This window comes from Euprymna scolopes, chromosome 35, assembly GCF_053919585.1.
Source record: "Euprymna scolopes isolate OS-2025 chromosome 35, ASM5391958v1, whole genome shotgun sequence".
Taxonomy (NCBI): Eukaryota; Metazoa; Mollusca; class Cephalopoda; order Sepiida; family Sepiolidae; genus Euprymna; species Euprymna scolopes.
In genome coordinates this window covers 35,346,812-35,366,033 of record NC_136516.1, presented here as the reverse complement: position 1 = coordinate 35,366,033, position 19,222 = coordinate 35,346,812, and the positions used below count along the sequence as shown (strand labels likewise).

General features: G+C 33.3%; 1 protein-coding gene across 7 annotated transcripts in view; it reads right to left on the bottom strand.

The window, feature by feature from the left end:
* Positions 1-19,222, bottom strand: part of LOC145259812 (uncharacterized) — a 70,477-nt gene that overhangs the window by 1,913 nt on the left and 49,342 nt on the right. For 4 of the 7 annotated variants that reach the window (XM_080117606.1, XM_080117605.1, XM_080117608.1 and 1 more), the window contains 3 exons: positions 16,804-16,914; positions 10,808-10,879; positions 484-545 (listed from right to left, as the gene is read on the bottom strand). In XM_080117606.1, the coding sequence (XP_079973732.1) occupies positions 484-545; positions 10,808-10,879; positions 16,804-16,861 (192 nt within the window). In that variant the 5' untranslated portion in view covers positions 16,862-16,914. The remainder of the gene's footprint in view (positions 1-483; positions 546-10,807; positions 10,880-16,803; positions 16,915-19,222) is intronic. The other 3 variants (XM_080117610.1, XM_080117612.1, XM_080117611.1) reach the window with 3 other exon arrangements.

The following is a 19,222-nucleotide window of genomic DNA, read 5'->3' as shown; positions in this document are numbered from 1 at the left end:
CAATACTACTACTACTACTACTACTACTACTACTACTACTAATAATAATAATAATAATAATAATAACAACAATAATAATAATAACAATATTAATAATAATAAAAATGACATTAATTATTATAATAATAATAATAACGACAATAATTATTTTTGCTATTATTATACTTATTATAATTATTGCTATTATTATTATTATTATTATTATTATTATTATTATTATTATTATTATTATTATTATTATTATGTTGTTGTTGTTGTTGTTGTTGTTGTTGTGATAAATTTTCTCTGATTACAATGTTTATTTAGCGTTTAAAAATTTGATCAGCGCTTGCCATCTTTCCCAGCGATTTACGTAAGCTGTCAGAAAATTCTGTCGCAGCATTTATGGGAAAAAAACGGGTTGTTTTACTGCATAAGTACTAAAGTGTCTGCAATGCATTTTATGCATATTGATGATGTTTGGTAACGTTGCTTCGTACTTACCTTTCCAGTGTTAGCTTTTAAGTTCGTCGATTTCAATATGTTCATATTGAGGAATGGCGCTACTGGAATATAAGATAAAAAAAAAACATTAGAGAAAGAGCGAGAACTTATTTATACTTAGAAATTTATAATAAAAAAAAAATTGTCTTACAATAAAAAGTTGCAATACAAAATGTATAAAAACACAAGGCAAAAAAAAAAAAAAAAAAACGTTGCACGAGAGGTTCAGTCATCATCTACATTGTCTATTTCATAAATTAATTTTATTAACTAAAATACCGCAACCACTCTCTAGACTTGGACAACCTAGAAAAATGACCTGATGGTTTTAGAAATGAACTGGGGTTGCATCCCTACACATTCTAACGATGGACTATTCCTGACGTCACTTCCGGTAACCAGTTTCTGCTATCTGGAGCTGAGTGAAAGTGGGTCGTAACTTTACTTTGTCCTTTCAGTTGAGCGGAGTTCCCACTCAATCAATATACGTCTCTGTATTTTCTGTTAATATATTTTTTATTTCATTGTTTCCAAGCCTTCTTTTTTATTTTACATGGAGGTCACCACTTATCAAGGCCTGGAAGCCACTCGGGGATAAGGGTTATTGTGTGTACAGTAATCAATGGGATAGTATCGTAGTAATCGTTAGTAATGGAGATTTGATAAAGTGTCTTACTTAAGGGGACAGTTTATCAGGAATTTGTTTATGTTGGACTTGAAGACATCCAAGTTGTAGTCAGGTGGGAAACAGGCAAACGAAAGAGAGTTCCACAGGCGTGCACTTCTAAGAAAGAAGCTTTGTTCATGGAATCTACGTTTTGATTTAGGCACAGATAAAGAATGGGGAAAATTATTGGCAGTGGTTTCAGCTAGACGGATGTTTATCGTGAAAGGTTGGCGAGGGGGCAGAGATTGGAGCTCAGACGAGCACTTACCATGGAAATAATGATAAAACAAAGACAGGCTCGCAACGTCTCTTCTGTGGGAAAGAGGTTGCAGGGAAGAGAAAACGGCATCCCCCACTAAGCCACGAAGTCTTTTTTATACTATGTTAAGGCAGGATAGACTATTTTTAGCAGCCTTCTCGTTCTTTTTTCAACATTTAAACCACAACACTTGATTTTCATCTTTCTTTTTTTTACGAAACTATGCATATAACAGCAAATGTACATAAAAATGTATACATCAAAAAGCCATTAGCACGAGCTGCATCTGCTGCTTGTCACAAATTGCGAACCCACGTGACTTATTTTTCGACATTCCTTCTGATTCTGTACTTGGTTTATGGACGCCCAACCGTTGAGAGATGTCCGATGAAAAACATTTTCGCTCCACCTTCGCCTTGGCTTTCCTCTGCCTCTTTTGCTTTTTACATACCCTAAAACATAACTTTGACAGACCAGTGGTTGATCGTTTGACCTGGGCAAAGTTTAAGGGTTTTACTTTTGATTTTATCAAATAGAGGTGGTAGGGAAGTAGTTTGATGGAATCTGGATATTTTTTTTTCTCGATCAGACGATGTCCCATAATGAAACGCATTACGTGATTTTGAAACACCTAAGTGTAGTTAGCTAGTTGTTTAGTCCATGGGATGCAATAAAGTCAAAATTACTGTGAGGACATAAATAAAATAAACTTTTACTTTAACATTTATCAACATCCTTTTTAATTTTAGAATGGTGCTGTGTTTTTGGAAAGCTACCAAACACAGCCAGATTTCAATGTCGTCTCGTGATCATTGGAGAAAGTAAGTTTATGCTCTAAATAAATAAATTAGGTGACCCGTTTGATGGATTTACTGTGAATAGTCATGTTTAGGTTAAACTGTGATTTAGCTGTAGACATACATTCTGTTTTTTTCTGAGTTTATTTCTAATCCTATCTCCTTTGCATCATTCTCTAATACATTAACAAAACCTTGGAGCTTATGTGTGCATTCATTAACAAGAGCGATATCATCAACATACGAAAGGTTGAAGAGAATTTGTCCCCCTATAGAGAAACCGCTTTGGCAAGTTTCCTCTGTCTTAAGCATAACAGCAGCTAATGTAACACAAAAGAACAAAAAAGTATACAGAAAAACATACATAGCAAAACTGTACACTAAAACAGTATTATAACAAAAATGTAAATAACAAAAAGTGTTTATTTTTTTACAAAGGGGTCACCACTTATCAAGGCCCGAAGGCCGCTTGAGGATAAAGATTAATGGGTGTGCAGTAGTTGTCAGTAAATCAGTGCAGTAATCGTTAGTAGAAGGAATTTGTTATAATTTGATTACTTAAGGGGACGGCTCAGCAAGAACTTGTTTACATTGGACTTGAAGACAACCATATTGTAGACAGCTGGAAAGCAGTTCAGTCGAACAGAGTCCCACCTGTCAAATTCTATTATTTTTATTTTCACACTTTGCACCAATTTTACTCGGCTAAAACTCAAATATAAAGTTTCGCATAGGTTCGATTACCCTATATATGACGTTTCCTGTCTGTAGACCAAAAATTGTAGAAGGAGTTTGGTAGGCAACATTTTTTAAACAAAAATATATACGCATGCATAAATATATATAAAAAGAGCTTGTTATTTACTATAATCTTTTTATGCAAATATTATGCAAGTATAACTCATGTAGAATATATACAACTTTGTTATATATGGATCATGAAATTGCATTCACCTGTAAGATCTCGCTAATTTGCATATTCTTTGGAGCATTAATTGTAATTAATTCCCCATTAGTTTTTCCGGTTTTCTTATGGGGTGATCATATTTTGCATGTAATTATATTCATGCAGATATTCTACATGATTTATAATGGCGCAATAGTTACGTAAAAAACTTATAGTAAACACAAACTTATTTCTATATATCTACGTATCCGTACATATTTTTGTTTAAAACATTTTGCCTACCAAACTCCTCTGTCAGTTTTTGGTCTACAGATATTGAACTTGATATATAGGGTATCCGAACCAATGCAAAACTTTATATTTGTGTTTTACCCGAGGAAAATCGGTGCAAAAGTGTAAAAACATTTTTTAATGGAATTTTTCAGGTGGTTGAACGACGACATTATGCATATGCATGCATAACGTAATAGCTATTGGTTCACGATTTAATTTTTTGCCTTGCAGAAAATATGTCTTCATGACTCAGGCATTAACGTCAAAGGAAAAAGTAAGTCGTAAGCTAAACATTTTGGCTTCGATTCTTGGTGGTGGCGATGAATCATTTTTTAACATTTTAAATAATTACTATATATTGGATCCAATATGATATAATAATATTTACGAAATCTGCTTAATAGAAATATCATATTTAAGCGAATTTTACGACCGGACAATGCTGGGCGGTCTGCATATATATATATATATATATATATATATATATATATATATATATATATATATATATATATATATATATATATACTAGCAGTTCAGCCCGGCTTTGCTCCGGCCCTATGTACTGTTCATAACTTTATGTGCACATATATATATATATATATATATATATATATATATATATATATATATATATATATATATATATATATATTAAAAAGTTTGACTCATATCCAAGTAACCTACACTAATTTTTTCTTACAAGGTAGTCATCACTTATCAAGGCTCGGGGGCCACTCAAGGATAAGAGTTATTGCGTGTACAGTAATCAATGGGATAATATCATAGTAATAACTAGTAATTGAGATCTGATAAAGTGTCTTACTTAAAGGAGCGGTTCATCAGGAACTTGTTTATGTTGGATTTGAAGACATCTAAGTTGTAGTTAGGTGGGAAATAGGCAAACGGAAGAGAGTTGCACAGACGTAAGAAAGAAGTGTTCATTAATTCAAGTGTTTAGACCCAAAATTGGCGGAGGAGTTTGGTAGAGTCTGAAAAATCAACTCTTTCAACTTTGACCTCTTGTCAGATAAATTCTCCGTTGTGGCACGGGTTCGATCCTGCCTGCCTACTACCACCTTTTTTTTTTTTTTTTTTAATTTTTTGCTCAACACACACCTACAAACATCCGGGCAACGCCGAGTACCCCTCGCTAGTTATTAAATAAATGAGGAAAAAAAGACAGAAAAAGAAAGAAGTAACTAATTAAAACAAAGCCCGATCCAAAGTTAATACGAGCGATAATTGAAAAACTCTTCCTCCTTCCTTACAGAAAGAACAATAATCGCTGTAACCAGTGATTATGTTTGCGATTGTTGATTCTTATCTTTTTTTTTTTTCTTGTTACGTTTTTTTTTTTTGTCCTTTTCATCTTTCATTATATTTTCGATGAACAGGGACCCGTTTGTAGTGTTGATATTGTTATGAATGTACAGCACGAAAACCAAAAAAACACCTATGTTAATTTTTTGTTTATTTTTTTTTTCTCTTTTTTTATTCCCGTTTGAGAACTATTGCCGACAACACTGTTTCCACTTGACAGCGGATGTCATAACAACCGATTGGATGGAGATCTCTCTTTGTTAATGATACCACAGCCTATATCACACAGAAGCAGGTCGCCCGGAGTTGGCCGATTGTAAACATTAAACTTAGCTAACGTAAGATAACAAGAACTCTGGAGCCGTCCGAGCTCAACTTTTGACACGGCCTAACGAGAGAGGTTGCGGCTTGGATAGGCTATTGACACCAGAATTTCGTACTAGATTGGTGTTGTGTAGTGGGGGCGGCACACAATATGGAAGAATGACAATGCTGAATACACCACGATGATGACTGTGATATTAATTCTTGGGGACTTCATATTTTAACACGATCCGAGATAGATATATAACACAGTTTTTAACACAGGGGGGAGCAACAGAGGTGACAGTTAACATTTTGGAAGGGTGTTTCGCAAAGTTTCAAATGTTTAGACCCAAAATTGATTGAATAGTTTGCTAGAGGCCGCAAAGGTCAAATCTTTTGAACATTAACCCCTTGGCAGCCAAATTTTAGGACAAAACCCCAATCAAAAAGCTTTCTCTGTGTCTGAATATGCGTTATGTAAAATTTCAAATGTTCAGACCAAAAATTCGCTGAGTAATTTGGTAGAGACCGCAAAGGTTAATTTTTTTAAAACTTTGACCTCAATTTTAACCTCTTAACATTTATTTGGGCTCAAATCAAATTAGAAAGTGTGAACCAAGTTTATAAGATGGCAGACTGCGTGATGTATAAGGACTGAAATGTACTTTACCTTTCAAAGACAACAAACGAAGACAAGGTTTATAAATATATGATGATCTTTATTCATAGCAGGCGGTGATGATAATTCACGGCCTTTTAGATTCTACATTGTCTTATCTTCCCCGCTTCGCTTCCAAGAGGGTTTCAACTAACTGATTCTCTCCCTCCGAACTTTCCTCGACTTCCTGACTCCGAACCCTGCCTGAATATATTGGGAATTCTCTTTCTTTATGACGGCGAAAACGTGCCCCACCTTGATCCACTCACGTGGATTCCACATATATATGTCCAACCACGCTTTTGGCAAACAAAGAATTGTTCGATATCAAACTTATTTGTTTATCATTATTTCTAGCTTGCACTGTTCATACCTAACTCTGACATAATTAATATTTAGTTATTTCAAAGAACTCTAATCCCTGGTCCCCCCTCGCCAATCTTTCACGAAAAACACCCGTCTAGCTGAATCCACTGTGAAAAATTTCCCCCGCTCTATATCTGTGCCTAAATCAAAACGCGGATTCCATGAACAAAGCTTCTTTCTTAGAACTGCACGCCTGTGGAACTCTGTTCCGTTTGCCTGCTTCCCTCCGGACTACAACTTGGATGTCTTCAAGTCTAATGTTAACAAATTCCTAATGAACCGCCCCCTTAAGTAAACACTCCACCAAATCTCCACACTAACGTAATGTACTTGCAATAACCCTTATCCCTGAGTGGCTTCCGGGCCTTGATAAGTGGTGATCATTGTGTAAAAAAAAAAAAAAAAAAAAAAAAAAAAAACAATCGTTCTACATTCCTGGGATTTCAATATGTATTCTTTTCTAACTTTTTATTACTGGGTTCGATTCTAACCTTTTCCAAATATCATTTTTAAACTTATCTACGTTGTTCCTTTAATTATTGGGATCTGTCCTCTTCAATGTAACACTGGGACCAGGACTTATAACCGGCGTGTGTTATACTTAGGATCGTTGACTCAGGATTTGACCCTTGGGTCGCCAACGTATTATAATGGTCAATTTTCAAGTAGGGTTAAACATTAGATAGAGTGGAGTTTACTAATTAAAACTAAAAGGTTATGTATGATATTCGTAACGTCACGGGTACAGGAAGCGCATTAAGCAGATGTGGGAAATTTGTAGCGAGAATCGCCCGCTTTCGTTTGAACTAGAAAGAAGAGGTGGTTAGGCTATTTCAAATCTACTTCCTTGTCCCCGTGGGGAAGGAAGTGTTTTATGGGTGTACAAATATATTGTGAATATCAAAATAAAAATAAAAAAAAAACTAGATTTTTAAAGTCGAATTGTATCTGTTTATGCGTTTTTCTTTTTTATAGCTTTCTCAAAAGAGATTACTCGGAAAGAAAATGACAGCAACGAAGAGAAGAGGTGATGAAACCCTTAACTGTTATATCAGCACCGAAACCCGACCAGTCAATCCTGTCAATGAAGTGGACACGCCATGCATATTGAAGAGAGCACAACGAAGAAGTAGGGAGCGATATATATATATATATATATATATATATATATATATATATATATATATATATATATATATATATATATATATAATTGTAATAATTGTAATAAGTGGATTGCTACTACCACCCCCTCTGGTTTTTGACGGTCGGGGCCCGATTCTTATTCTTTCTTTATTTCAGTATCCAAAATGCAATTCTCTACTTTAGATGCTTGAAAATACCATAAGGTTGAAATGAATTATTGCATCGACAATTATGTAATTTCCGTGTTATATTTTTATGTTATTGCTCTGTTTACCACATTGAGCTCTCATACCCGGATTTCCTCCTGGAATTATTCCATTATAACACTATATATATATATATATATACATATATATATATATATATATATATATATATATATATATATATATATATATATATATATATATATATCACCAAAATTCCACATGCCCACATATGCACTGACGTATTTTTTAAAAAACATTTTCCAATGAAAGTCAATAAGGACTATCCGCTTTACTTACAACAAAAATGCTAGCTTATTTTGGTGCTGATGAGGAGAAAAACATAAGAATTATTGCCAATACTTATTCTCAATTTTAATAAAATGAATATGATTTTCTTTGTTTTTCCTTTTGAAACTGATTCATAATTTACAATTATCAATCTTTAGACTCAATATTAATATAGCTCTAGGATAAATACACCTATTGAGCTTATTATATAACAACATTACTATGAACACTCTTCTCCTAAAGTGTAAATACATTAAAATAAACTTTGCTCTTTAGACTCCAGGTCTAATTCCCTCTATAAAATATTATATATATATATATATATATATATATATATATATATATATATATATATATATATATACTTAGTGGAAATGGTAATTAATAAAAACTGAAGAAAGTGCTCAATACTGTTGTAGAGCAAATATGCGTTTTATTTTTTATTACCGTATCTTTCTGTTAAGTTACATTATTGTTTCAGCTATTCGGCCGTTTTTTTTGCCGTCTGTAGCTTCCTCAGACTTTTACAGAAAGGTTTCTGTAAAAGTCTGAGGAAGCTACAGACGGCCAAAAAAAAACGGCCGAAAAGCTGAAACAATAATGTAACTTAACAGAAAGATACGGTAATAAAAAATAAAACGTGTATATATATAATTCCAAGTAAATATTTCCATGGGGGCAAAGCAACCAATGAAGTTTTTACGAGGTTAATACAAGAGTGCTCAATACCGAAGCAGAGCAAGATATACTTTTTATTTGTTTTACATAATCATTTATATGTCGCTTTACATATAACTAGAGACATTTTACTTCTTGACCAGTTACATAACCTCTCTCCCCCATATATATATATATATATATATATATATATATATATATATATATATATATATATATATATGTATATATATATATATGTATATATATATATGCATATATATATATATATATATATATATAGTAATTTATAAAATATATATGGCGATTAAGCTACACTGAATATTCGGCGTTTCATCCACTCTAGGATTCCTCGTGTAGCTTAATCGCCATATATATTTTATAAATTACTAACTAGCTCTACCTACGTATTGAGCACTTTTGAAGTAAATACTTAAAGTTTACGCTTAAATCTATACTTTCGTATATTAATTTTATGTGAGTAAATGAAGTAGTTATATATATATATATATATATATATATATATATATATATATATATATATATATATATATATATATATATATATATATAACATAGAAATATGGGAGCATGGAAGGTAATATGGTTAAGATTAAACATGGAAAAGTAAAAGGATTAGTTGTTAAACTGGAAAAGAGAAAGACAAGATATTCTGGTAAAAATATAATAAATTTATAATTTAAAATATTGCAGCATCAAGTATTTGTTTTTAATTCAATTTAACATTATATAATCAACTCTTAATGCTGCAATATTTTTTCTATAGCGTCGAATGGGTCAGGGTCGCCTGACGAAGTCTCATTGACCGAAACAGATGTCTGTTTGTAGCGACCAAATGTAACTGTTTACACTCGAATAAATAATAAAAATGTATTTTGCTTTTGTTATCGATCACTATCTAACAATCTCGTTGTATTCATTAGTCCCTACTTTTGAATATCTGAAGCCTGAATTTATATATATATATATATATATATATATATATATATATATATATATATATATATATATATATATATATATATATATATATATATATATATATATATATATATATATTTCGAACGATATCAAAACATCGTTAAACTCACTACTCGTTCAAGCAACCGCCAATAGCGTAATGGTTAGGAGCCTTGACTGCCGTATAAACGGTCGGGTTTCAATCCTGGCTTGAGGTAGTTGCCTGTCTAGCCGCACTGATGAGCTGTGAAACAGCGAAACAGTACTGTATGTGGATGACTATATATATATATATATATATATATATATATATATATATATATATATATATATATATATATATATATATATATACATCAAAACTGCCAGTATCTTATATCTCAATCCTTATAACTAATTGTATTCATATTGATTTAACAAGATAGAAAAATTAAAATTAAATTTAAAAGTATATCAAGGGGAGGGCACGGTCGGATAGACGCGATCCTTCTTGTCAAACAATTACAGCTCGCCACGCATTTCTCTGCTACAATTGATCAACCGTCTATTTTAGACATTTTGCATATCAACCAAGCTCCAAGGACACCTGTTCCTATTTACAATGCCTCCCCACAGGACAGAGTTTGACACCAGGGTCGTTTTTTAACGCCGAGAAAAGGAACAAAAATTAAAAATTGCCTTAGTCGTGAAGGACCTCTCCTCCACTGACAGAGAACAATAAATTGAAGTGCAGCATCTGAAGAACAGATACTACACTTTGATATTGCCCAATTCTTACAATCAGTTGATGACCCGAGGTCACTAGGATCAGTCGTCTTTACTTAGCCGAGATGACATTTTTTATCAATAATTCGAGAATTACATCAAATTTGGTAATTTTCATTCGCTTGTTTTTCCCGTTCAATCTATCACTCGGCCATATTGGTATTCGTATTATTTGAATTATTCGGACTACTATACTCATATTGAGTTTTATTTGCACAATGTTTCGGTTGATGTAACCTTCGGCCTTCTTCAAGTGTATTTTGTCGAACTCGGGAATTTTTCTGTCGAACTCGGGAATCTGCACGGAATTTCGAACGGTACTCTTTATTTAATAAACGAGTGTGGCATGTTCTTGTTCTGTCAGCCATGACCGGGTAGAAATCTTAAGTAATTCGCAATTGTATTTTTGGATCATCTGCACTGAGGATTGAATCTTCAATCTCCAGGAATGTAACTTTTTCAATTGAATTTTACCAAATACTTGCGGAAATCAGAACCGTAGGCATTAATATCTTTGAAAAAAAAAATACAAATGGTGCTAAATTATGATTGATGCCCAACCATGGCTATATATAAAAAAAGAGATCCTGGAAGCTACAGGTTTTACATGAAGAGTTATTTAGAAAAAAGAGAAAATCGCTGAAACAATTTTAGAGAAGAGACGAATCATCCAAAGTTCCATCAATAAAAGTTATACCAACCTTTAAAGCTTAATGCTACTAAGATGAACAATACGGCCGTTAAGAGGATGCGGAAGCAGCATTGCATCCTATCTGAAAAAGAAATAGCAGACTGTTAGGTCAAATCAGTCGTTGCGAACAGAAATGGGGATATTATTGAATTAATTTGGAATTCTTTTTGAGATGAGTAATTTGTATCATTTATTATATTTAATTATTTATTGTGGATTGTTATCCTCATCTTTAGTTGTTGTTTCACGAGGTTTCGGCCAACTATTCCTCTGACCTTGGTCAGGTGGTTAACTGCGACGGGATGGGAAGGTCGAAGCTTCAAACTGCATCCATAGCAATTACTGCCTTTCATAGTTATTGTCGTCTCACCACGGTTTTGCCAACTAATCCTCTGACCGCCTTTGGGTGAGATTGAAACCACTACTTTCAGACAATGACGACACCACTACGGAAAGCAGTAATTGCTATGGAGATTCGCCATTCCTGTCCAGTCACGGGTAACCATCCGACGAAGGTCAGGGGAATAATTGGCCGTAACATCTTAAAAGAACAATTGGAAGATGAGGATAATAGTCCACAAATAATAAAATAAATTGTAGAAATGGGGATGTTTCGAAATTCAGATTGTATGGCACGATTCAAAGTGTGAATGGTTTTAGCAATATACACGGTGATCCTCTTTGCTATTATATAAAAGGAACTTTGTCAGTGTTTTTGTGTGTCTGTGTGTCCGTGATTTCGTTCCCTATGTAATAAAAAACGTTCCCTATGTAATAAAAAACGGCTGAGTCGATTTTTATGAAATTTCGCTCGAAAGTACTTTATGTAACTGGCAGTGTTCTTATATAGGTTTTGTATCGGAATGTTTTCGATAAGTATCGATAATCGATAAGACGCTATTAAGACCAAGCTTCTTTACTTTAACGACTACAAAAAAAAAAAACAAAAAAAAAAACATTCTAACCTATCGATTGTCATGTTAAATAAAACCCTACCTGAGAGCTCACTTATTAAAATTTATTCACTTGACAGTATCCTTTACATTCACAGGAATCATAAATTGGAAAAATATAATGAGGACAATGCCAAGGCTGCTGCAAATAAGGTATGATCCCTATACCGTGCTAAAAAAAATTACTCACACCACAGAGTATCCAAAGTAGAGGGTATGTACGTCGAGGGGGGGATTCATCAGAGCATATTCCGTAAAATACTTGGAAAACAAGCATAGACATGCAACATTGCGGCGATGCAACAGTGGTTTGAGCTTAGTTGACAGTGCTGGATCTATTAGATTGGAAACAGATGTGGCAAGACTAATCCTGCACGGGCGAATGGTGGGCTTGTAAAAGAACGGGGTACTCTCAGGTGTGTTTTATTTTCTGTCACGGTTGAGGAAACCCACATTCTTTGCAGCAGCCTTTGCAACGTCCTCAATATACTTATTCCAGTTAATGTTGCCTATGAATGTTATCCTATTTTATTTTAATTTTTCTATCTTGTTAAAATTGTCTAATTTTCCGGCGCCTAATTTTCTTATACCCGACCTAATCTTTATAACTAAAGTAAATCTATGAACAATCTTTGATAGGATGAAGGTACAGAATAGTTAATAAAGCACCCTTGCCCCCCACTTCTCATATTAAGAATGGTTTTCTAAATTGTAACATTATTATTTAAAAAGTTATTCTTAACATTGGAAGTGGAATGTGTTAACTATTAACAATTGTTTATAGAAAAATCAAATAGCATTTTGTCTACTAATGGCGAATTTAATGCAAATCGGTTTTGTTTAAAAGAGAAATAAATCTTAAGCTAACTCACCATCATTACTATCAATTACAAGGGAAACGTGATAAAAATATTTATAAAAAATTTGCTCGCGTAATATACCCCCCATACGATTCAAAGTATATTTTTATGTTTGCGAAAATATATGCGACCATCACACTTTTTTACAGCAATTTTGAAAAAAGCAACACAATAAATATTTAGGAATTTGAAAAGAATCGAAATCGGTAATTGTATCGGAACCGGGAATTCAGAATAGAATCGGTAATTGTGTCGGAGTCGAGACAAATTTTGGAGAAAAAGCGGGAAATTTGTCAAACGACGATTTATTTTTATAAAGAATAATTTTTACAAAGTTTTTCAAAGACAAATGTTATATTATCCTCATAGATACTCAAAATGTCGTCCGTGCACTTCACTACAGCGTATTAACCTAGAAATCCAAGTTCGACAACAAAAGAACCAATAAAAAAAATAGCAATCACGCATTTCATTCAGGATCTAAGCTGACCTTCAAATTTCCCGCTTTTCTGGCGACCACCCTGTAGTATCGGAATCGGGACAAATTTTGGAATCGTTCCATCGCACCCAGTATATTTTTGTTGTTACCGAATCAGATGCTCACATATCAGTATGGCAACCAAATACAAAAAAAAAAAAAAGACCTGTGAACATAAACTATTTTCTTTTCAAACACCAAGGAGTAACACTTTTATGTGAAAACCGACTTGATGAAAAGAGCAAATCTCAACAAAGCGGAGAAATAAAAGGGTAGCATTTAAAACCATTTACTTTTTAGCATTCGTTCGAATCTCTTCAGTCGCGACATCTGTTGCCTTCACACAAACATTTGAATAATGCAGGGCGTTGTGCCATTATTATTAATTGTTGAGGTATTTTTTTTTATATAATAGTTTCAACATGTATTGTTAAAGAAGAAAAGGTGTGCCAGATCTGCACGGACAGAACTTTATCTACTTCACATAGAGCACGCTCAAAAATCCACTTAAAAATTCTCGAGGCCATGTCTGTTAATTTTCGTCAACTGTCTCCGTGTAAACTGAAGAAACATAGCCATAATTTTGAACTCATGGATGTTCGATGAGATTGTTCCCATTTTTTTTCTTTTGCCCCATTCTAAATTTTTTTCTACCCTTGCTAGAAATTAATGATCATTTGACCACGTTTTTTAAACGATTTTGCCTCTCCCGCTCCATTGGCGACGTTCATTTTGAAAAGTGTCGACTAAAAAAACGTCTTAATAGAGTTTTTTCTCTACCACACCCCTCTAATTACCCACTTTTTGTCTCATTTGTGTTTTTTTTAACACTGAATTAAAGAGAAAATATTTTAGCAGTGTCTTTTAGTTCCTGTTTGTCATTAAACCTTTTCTTTAATAATATGTTCAAACTATATTTAAAAAAATACCTCAACAATTAATATAATGGCACTTTGCCTAGTTTTATTCAAATGTTTTGTATAAACATTTGAATAATGCAGGGCATGGGTAGCAGTTAAAACCATTTATTATTGTATTTTTTATTGCATTTTAATCCTTCACAAAACACAGTACAACTTTGATGTAGGGGGCTAATATTTGGGACATATTTTTCAGGGATATTATGTAGGGAATTGAGCAGCAAGATGTTTGTTCATATTACACTTGAATTTTTGCATGACAGTACAGGCAGGGAGGCAGGAACCCGGAAGGGAATCCCAAAGTCTAGCAGTTCTTCTGAGGAAGAAACTGTTAGAGTAAAATGTTTTCTGACATCTGAGGATTTTTACTGTGGAGGAGTGGAATTTTTCTGCTTGTCGGATTTGTCGTAGGTATTTACGTCGAGGGGGGCAAGGGCTTGTAGTTCGTCGGTGAACCCGCCATTAAGATACCTGTAAAACAGGCAGAGGGATGCAACATTTCGTCGATGGGACAGAGGTTGACGCCTGGGTGACAATGTGGGACCTATTAGGTTGGCGACTTTCTTTTGAACCATGTCCAGTAGCAGATGCACTAGCCCAAGTGTGGCAACAATGCTCCATGCGTGGGCGAATGGTGGTCTTGTAGAGGCACAGGATACATTCAGGCGTAAGTAACTTTCTAGCACGGTATTATATATATATATATATATATATATATATATATATATATATATATATATATATATAATCAGGGAGTTTGAGTCCACTTAACAAGTTCTTGCGATTTCTAACTTTTAAATTCAGATGAACATATCTCATCTCAAACAAAAATTTATTGATCGGAACAAGCTCTATCAGAATCAACACACTTTTACCAACGCAAAACAAGTACTCTTGCCAATAACGTAAAAATCATGCGTTCTGGTGGCGATGAAGTCACTGAAGGCATTTTTGATATCGCTTACGTTTTTGGAGCATTTCTTACGCAGAAAGTTGTCGAGATGCTTGAAAATGTAGAAGTCGGTTAGTGAGAGGCATGAAAAGTATGGCGGGTGAGACAGAGTTTTGTAGCCCAATTTGTTCAACTTCTGAAGTTTAGCAACGTGCGGTCGGGCATTGCTGTGAAGGATAATTAGGCTTTTTCTGTTGACTAATGCTGTGTGTTGTTGTCGAAGTTTCTGATGCATTTCATTCATTTGTTGACAGTACTTCTTCACCGTAATAGTTTTGCCTGCATTGAAAAACTGTAATGGATGACCGGACGCCAACCACCAAACAATCAGCATGATCTTCGGGTGCAACTCTGTCTTCAGAAAGTGTCGTAGATCTTCGTTGAAGTCTAGCTAATGAGCTGAGCGTCGCCGATTGTCGTAAAGAACCCACTTTTTATCACAAGTCACAACCCGGCTGAGAAACGGGTCGTTCTTGCTGCGTAAAAAAAAAAGAGAAGATAACTTTTCTTAATGGCGTTTCTTTTGGTTGTCTTTCAATTCGTGACACACCAATTTATTAAGTTTAGTTGTGTTTCCAATCTCTCTCAAGTGGTTGGAAATCGTCGTATACGTTACGTCTAATTCAGAAGCGAATTTTCGAACAGTTGTGCGTGGATTGGCTTCGACGAAACCTCTTAATTGATCGTTGTCAACATCCGATGGCCGACTACTACGCTCATAGATTAAATAAATAAGCCTGTTTCCAGCTATTAATAGTTGAAAATAAATTAAATTAAATATAAATTAAATATAAATTAAATCAATTTTTATATTAAGTTTCTAAATAGAACAAAACGAGGTGCTTGTGTACTTTTGCCATCGCGCTATTTTTAAATAGTTTTTTTTTTCATGTTAAATTCCAGTTTTACGATATCTTTTTTTTATTATTATTAAATTGTTAGGTGGAAGCACAGAATAGTTACAAAACACCCTCCCCTTCCTATGTTAAGCTTTCAAAATAATCAAACGTTATAATTCCAGCACGGTGACAAAAGTGCATAAGTACCCAAAACGATTCTATTACTACAAACAATTAATGTAGTAACACTTTTTCAGGATAAAAAGTTGGTACTTATGTAAAACGCAGACCGTGCTTTTTTTTTAAATTTTCAAGTTAAATTCCATTGTATCTTTTGTTTATCAAACTGTTAGGTGAATATACAGAATATTTATAAAACTACCTCTCCTCTCATGTTAAGAATAGGTTTATAAATAATGACGTTATTATTTCAGCACGGTCCGTATTCTGTATAAGTACCCAAAAAGTGAACCCAAATGGAAGTGAAGCCACGTGATTTCCGGGCAGAGATTTTTCAATAAGGAGCAGCGTGTACACTGTGACTATGTGATGAGAGACGAGCTATTAGTTTATCTACATACCTCTCCCTCTCTTTCTCTCTCTTTCTCTGTCTCTCTTTCTTTCTCTCTTCCGTTATCACGCACACACGCACACACATAATATATCCGTACAAAAGAAACCCGTCTCTCTGATGTTTTCTATAACTGTCCTTTATTTTTCTAAACAAACTTTTTTTTCTATATCAACATCGGCGTTCGAGTAGTTTTGTATCTGCAGACAAGTAACCACTGTAAAAAAAAATTCTTTTTTTATCTCTGTACAAAAAAACAAAAAAAAAACAAACGAACAGGACTTCTATGTAGAGAGTTTCTTTCAAAGAACTTCCACATGCATGAAACACAATACCCTGGAACTGCTTCCCAGTTAAGTACAACAATGGTCGTTCTTTAGTTCAATCTTAGCAAATTATTGTCAACAACCAACATAAATAATCAAATTCTGACCTTTTGACCCACAGATTTCAAATCCTCTCATAGTGTTCTTCGTCGCTGACAAGCTCATTATTCCTCATCCTCGAGTGGCCTCGGTCTTGATAAATGCTGATTTCATTAGCACTAAAGAAAAAAGAAATAACATCTCGGGTTATAGATTAATGAGAGGATATTACATTGTGCAGAGAAGGTAGCATGCTGAAGCCGAAGTTTTATCAGCATTTTCTGACTGATAACGTAAACTGCCGGGACATACAGAAATGCTTAGCCAATGAAATTCGAGTAAGTAAACAAAAAAAAAAATTCCATCAATTTGTTGGCAACTTTATGAAACTATCAGACATTGCCATTTTCTACATAAGTTGCATGTTAGGTGAAAATACAGAATAGTTAAAGAACACCCATATTAAGAATGGGTTTCTAAATAATAACCTTATTATTTCAGCACGCTACCTTCTCTACATAAGTACCGGAAAAAATTTTATTAAACCATAAAAGAAAGAAAATTTTCAAAGAAAATGCCCCTCCCCCTCCCAAAAAAAAATCAGCTCCTAAACAATTCCTGTTTTTATTTGTCTCATTTGTAATTTAGCTATTATATATCTGGTCGGACTCCTTGCCCAGACCAATGTGACTTTCTCTCTCTATTTTTCTTTCCAGATTTCCCTGTTTTCTATCAGCTGCCTCAGATTTTCAGGATGACAATTACTACATTGCTACATATTTGTGCAATTTGCTGAATGTACGTGGATATAGGTCGTTTTATGCTCGTGCGCTCGTGCAGTGGAGTTCACAGCAATACATTTCTCACCAGCTCTTGTTTGCTCCTCTGGCAGTGATCGGAACAAATCGTAAACGTCGTTCCTTTGTGCTTATAGATATGGCAGGTAGGTTGCCATAAAGTTGCTGCTTCGTGGGATGATCTAGCCAAGCTATAATTTACACTGTTCGTAGCATACGGTTGTACGTGCCGTCTAGCTTTCTTTCCAATCATTTTCAATATTCCTAATAAAATTTGGAGAAAAAATCATTAAAATTGCTAAAAATAAAAGTGCTATTATAATTTATCATTAAAATCATTTAAATAAATATTCGCTATTGAAAATTAGCGTAGTTAAAGTGTTTTTTTTTTTTAATTCCTTTTCTTCTTTAGATGTTAGAAGCATTATCCATTAAACATGCCCTTTTTTCTTTCTTTCTTTCGGTTTTTTTTTTTTTTTTTTTGCCTTCATTAAAACATTGTTTTGCTTCTTTATTTTGTCAGCTATTAACGGCGTTTTCGTTCGGCACCTTCCGGCGGTTTACAGCTTTTGCCGCCCATTGCCGATGGAAACACAGTAGTTCTGCTTTTAACAATATGAAGTTCAGCTTTTAATAACAATATGAAGTTCAGCTTTTAATAATATGAAGTTCAGCTTTTAATAATATGAAGTTCAGCTTTTAATAATAATATGAAGTTCAGCTTTTAATAACAATATGAAGTTCAGCTTTTAATAACAATATGAAGTTCAGCTTTTAATAACAATATGAAGTTCAGCTTTTAATAATATGAAGTTCAGCTTTTAATAATAACAATATGAAGTTCAGCTTTTAATAATAATATGAAGTTCAGCTTTTAATAATAATATGAAGTTCAGCTTTTAATAATATGAAGTTCAGATTTTAATAATAACAATATGAAGTTCAGCTTTTAATAACAATATGAAGTTCAGCTTTTAATAACAATATGAAGTTCAGCTTTTAATAATATGAAGTTCAGCTTTTAATAATAACAATATGAAGTTCAGCTTTTAATAATAATATGAAGTTCAGCTTTTAATAATAATATGAAGTTCAGCTTTTAATAATATGAAGTTCAGATTTTAATAATAATTTGAAGTTCAGCTTTGAACAATTTGAAGTTGAATCGCTTAATGTGGAGTTCAGAAATGTTAATTCAAAGTCGAGATTTTTAATTTGTAGTTGAGATTTTAATTGTGGTTGCTTGTTTGTTTGTTGAAATTGAGCTTTTTAATTTGTATAATAGTTTCGGCTTTCTCATTTGTTTATCCATTTTCATTAAAGTAAATATTTTGTGAACTTAAAGTTGAGCTTTTAATGACTAGTTGCACCTTTGACCGCCTGATTTGTTGATCAATTTTAATTAAAATTTAAATTTTGTGAACTTCACGTTAATATTTTGAATTTAAAGTTGAGCGTTTGTCAATTGAAATTGATGTTTTTAATTTGGAGTTAAACATTTTTAATTTGAAGTTGGGTTTGTTCTATTTTAAACGAATAAAGATTTGATAAATACTTCAAACTTTGGTGTGAATGCTTAAAAATCTCTTAGAATCTCATTTGATTTTGATAAAAAAAAAAAAACGTAGTTTTTGTTTGGTTTTACACTTTGAAAATCTCACTGATTATATGACTCACAATTATCAGGACG